This window comes from Cajanus cajan, chromosome 4 (assembly GCF_000230855.2).
Source record: "Cajanus cajan strain Asha chromosome 4, NIPB_CcT2T_4, whole genome shotgun sequence".
Classification (NCBI taxonomy): domain Eukaryota; kingdom Viridiplantae; phylum Streptophyta; class Magnoliopsida; order Fabales; family Fabaceae; genus Cajanus; species Cajanus cajan.
Window position 1 is genome coordinate 17,739,781 of NC_138520.1, and position 3,653 is coordinate 17,743,433.

At 31.1% G+C, this 3,653-nt stretch overlaps 1 protein-coding gene across 1 annotated transcript; it reads left to right on the forward strand.

Annotated features, from left to right (window-relative positions):
• Positions 1 to 2,257: 2,257 nt before the first annotated feature.
• Positions 2,258 to 3,236, forward strand: LOC145956744 (germin-like protein subfamily 1 member 7). Its single transcript, XM_083072339.1, has 2 exons — positions 2,258 to 2,459; positions 2,601 to 3,236. Exons 1-2 carry the CDS (start codon positions 2,342 to 2,344, stop codon positions 3,146 to 3,148), a joined length of 666 nt encoding a protein of 221 aa, XP_082928465.1. The 5' UTR covers positions 2,258 to 2,341; the 3' UTR covers positions 3,149 to 3,236.
• The last annotated feature ends 417 nt before the right edge of the window (positions 3,237 to 3,653 follow it).

Here is a 3,653-nt window from a genome sequence, read left to right on the forward strand (position 1 = left end):
TACCTATGTCAATGTCTAACCCTACCTCAGCTCGCCCCACCAACTTCACCACCTACACCATCGCCCTCAAATTCACCATGCTTGATGCGAGATATGAATACGTAAATGAGTACTTGGAAAGGTGCTAAAGTATCGAGCTTTTGTCGTACATCGATGAGGTATTTGGATCTTTTGGATTGGGTTTCATATAGTTTTCATAGGAATTAGTTTCTGGTGTTGGAGTTGATATGTACATAACATCCTTTTTTTTTTGAAAATAAATTGTTTTAATAATAGTTATAATATAAGTTTAATTTATTTATTTAATTTACCTTGTTATATTATGGAGTAAAGATAGACTACACTAGAGGGGGAGTTGAATAGTATATATCGAAAACTCGCACGCTTTCAAGTACGTGAAGTAGTATTTGCAACAAATAAGGGGTTAGTAAGGGTAACCAATGATCTTAGAAATTTCTTATACTAGTTCACCTAAACCACCGAGGTTACATCCAGTTCTCAATCTAACTAAATTGAATTCCACTAATTGTCAACAATGTTACCAGTATTCTTTTACCAAGTTACTTCTGGCTTAAACAAGTATCTTTGATTGGCCTTTTCAAGTCACTACCTAAATATTCTTTTTTACAAACAAGTCTCTCCAAGCTTAACCCTAAGTAATTTTTTACACTCAAACTTCTTCAGGCTATATCCTATAATAATGGTTATAAAAGTATTACAAGGTTGTAGTTAATTATCGTGTCTTTTAGACATGATTACAACAGAATGTTTTAAGTACAAGAAATCACTTGAAGAAGATTTTCTATGAGATTTATAGTGTATCTCAAAATTTTTCTATGTATCACTACTTTAACTTCTCTTGAGCTCCTGAGCTTCTTACAAGAAACTACTTATATTTAAGTGTGACTTTGTAATTTTTTTTGTGACTTATTTAATATTTGAGAAATAAAGAGGTATAAAGTAATAGGATAAAATAATAAAATTACTAATAATTTTTTCTTCTTTTTTTATTTCTTCTAAATTTATACATTAATTTAAAAGAAAAATATTTTATACATGAGAGCAATGTGTCCATCTTTTATAAGAGAAAAATTTAGGGAATTGTATTTTAGAAATACAAAAAATGAATTAAATTGAAACGTAATAACCATATATTTTATTTTTTTTAAAATTATTATTTAATCATAAATTTTCGGGTATGAAAAGATATTGTAAACCTTTGTAAAAGTTACCGTAAAAGTCACATATATCTAAGGTTATTTTTAATCAGTTGGACATATATATACTGACACAAGGAATGTAAAATAAACTAAAAAATTATGCCTTTATAAAGTATAATGATGCGTACGTTAAAATCTTAAAATAAAATTTAAACTAGAATTTCTTAAATGCAATATTATCTTAATTTAAAAAAAAATGATTTATATTTTCAAATTATTATACTATAGTAACAAAAAAAGTAAATTCATTTAAAATGGGGTTATATATTTTAACTAAGAATAATTTAGAGAAATAAAAATGAAAATAAAATAAAATGCTTAACAAAAAAGTTCTACATCTCATAACTTAAAAGCTAGACACAACCAACTCCAACAAAGCTTTAATTTTGCGAGTACAAAATTCATAAGGAACAAGATGGATACATAATCACATAACGATGAGATCCGGGAATCCCATTTTAATTAGTTTTTATCGAATGCATGTAGATAAAATATTTTAATTCACAGTTAATTTGAAGCCTTAATTAGGCATATAAAACGTTAGTTTCTCATGCAGTACAAAATTTGAGCAAGTCACGACGTCGTCTAGAACTAGAAGCTGTTGATGGATATATAATAAACTTGCTCAGCGACCTAGTTTGTCATTAATTATAAAATATCCATTTAATTTTCACTATAACTACCCATGACGACCAAGTTTAAACATTAAACCGTAAGATGCATGCATAGAGAAAAACGCAAGTCCGGAAAAGAGAACTCAAGTCTGAAGAAATGGGACCAAGTCTAAACTGCTATTTGATTGCTAATGGCTTCCCATTTATAAAATAATATATTAATAGAAAAAAAAACTGCGTAGTGGGTACAAGTTCTGTTGGACGAGGTAATTAATGTTGAAAAAATTGCTTGACTTTGATCAAACACGTATATATGTATAGTTAATTACTAAAGAATGGTTCATCACCAAATAAAAAATTAATTGCGGGTAAACATAAATATATGAAACTAGTTCAACGGTTCATCCTTATAAATAGCAAAGCTTATAAAGGCAGCAAAACAATTCAGTTCTCAATCAGAAGCAATTACTTACCCAAAATCTTACAAGATTAAGTTTGAGAAGCAAGATGAAAGTTGTGTATTTCCTCGTGGCCATCTTGGCTTTGACATCTTCTGTTGCCTTTGCCTACGACCCCAGCCCCCTGCAAGATTTTTGTGTGGCATTAAATGACACCAAGAATGCTGGTATGCACAGACATTGATTCCTCATGAGTCTTGCAATGCCAATTCTTAGTTTAGTTTATTTCTTTCACATTTACATCATCATGAGAATGATTATAATTGGTCTTTTAAATCTAATTAAAACTCTGTCTTGTTAATTTGTAGTATTTGTGAACGGGAAATTCTGCAAAGATCCCAAGCTCGTGAAAGCAGAAGATTTCTTCACACATGTGGAGGCTGGTAATACCTCGAACCCACTTGGTGCACAAGTGACTCCGGTCTTTGTTGATCAGCTACCAGGATTAAACACACTTGGTATATCATTGGCTCGTATAGATTTTGCACCCAAGGGCTTAAATGCTCCTCACACTCACCCACGTGGCACGGAAATCCTTATAGTCATTGAGGGAACTCTATATGTTGGATTTGTCTCATCCAATCAAGATGGAAACCGTCTCTTTACCAAAGTTCTGAACAAGGGCGATGTGTTTGTGTTTCCAATTGGCCTCATTCACTTCCAATTAAATGTGGGATATGGCAATGCTCTTGCCATTGCTGGTCTCAGCAGTCAAAGTCCAGGAACTATCACTATTGGTAGTGCTTTGTTTAATTCTACTCCACCTATTTCTACTGAGGTTCTTACCAAAGCCTTCCAAGTTGATAAGAGCACAATTAATTACCTTCAAAAGCAATTCTGGTACAACAACAACTAGTTAGGTTGAAGACACAAGTATGATCATTTCATTTTTATTGTAATGGATTTCATGTTTAGATAATTAAATTATTAAATTCCTTCATGCATTTGTCCTTCCTACGAATAACTTATATTGTAATAAATAAAAAGGAATGTGGTTTATATTATTTATATAGTGTTGCTATTCTATTTATTTGAAATTCAATTTTGTTTATGTACCTGTCTGAAGGGCACATTAGTAATCTTTTCGTACTCTGAGAGCCGAACGAGAGCTCCAATCGAATATTCCGATGAGAGGGAGGGTACTTGCAAAAGAGTTATATCTCTCTAATCATATGTAATCATTTTTCTTTCATATATCTTTTAATTTTCAAAAAGAGTTATATTTATAATTTATTAAATTGGTTGCAGTGAAACAATCTTTACAACCCGATTTCTTAGGCTAGTTTTGAACTATTGCATATGGCCACTATAACACTACAAGAATGTTTTAATTTAGAGTCGTCCAAAAGCCGACTCTAAAT

Bases quoted from the DNA above. Each gene is read 5' to 3' on its own strand.
- LOC145956744 (XM_083072339.1), top strand. From the start codon at position 2,342: ATGAAAGTTGTGTATTTCCTCGTGGCCATCTTGGCTTTGACATCTTCT. The intron at 2,460-2,600 runs GTATGCACAGAC...GTTAATTTGTAG, and splicing joins AAATGACACCAAGAATGCTG to TATTTGTGAACGGGAAATTC.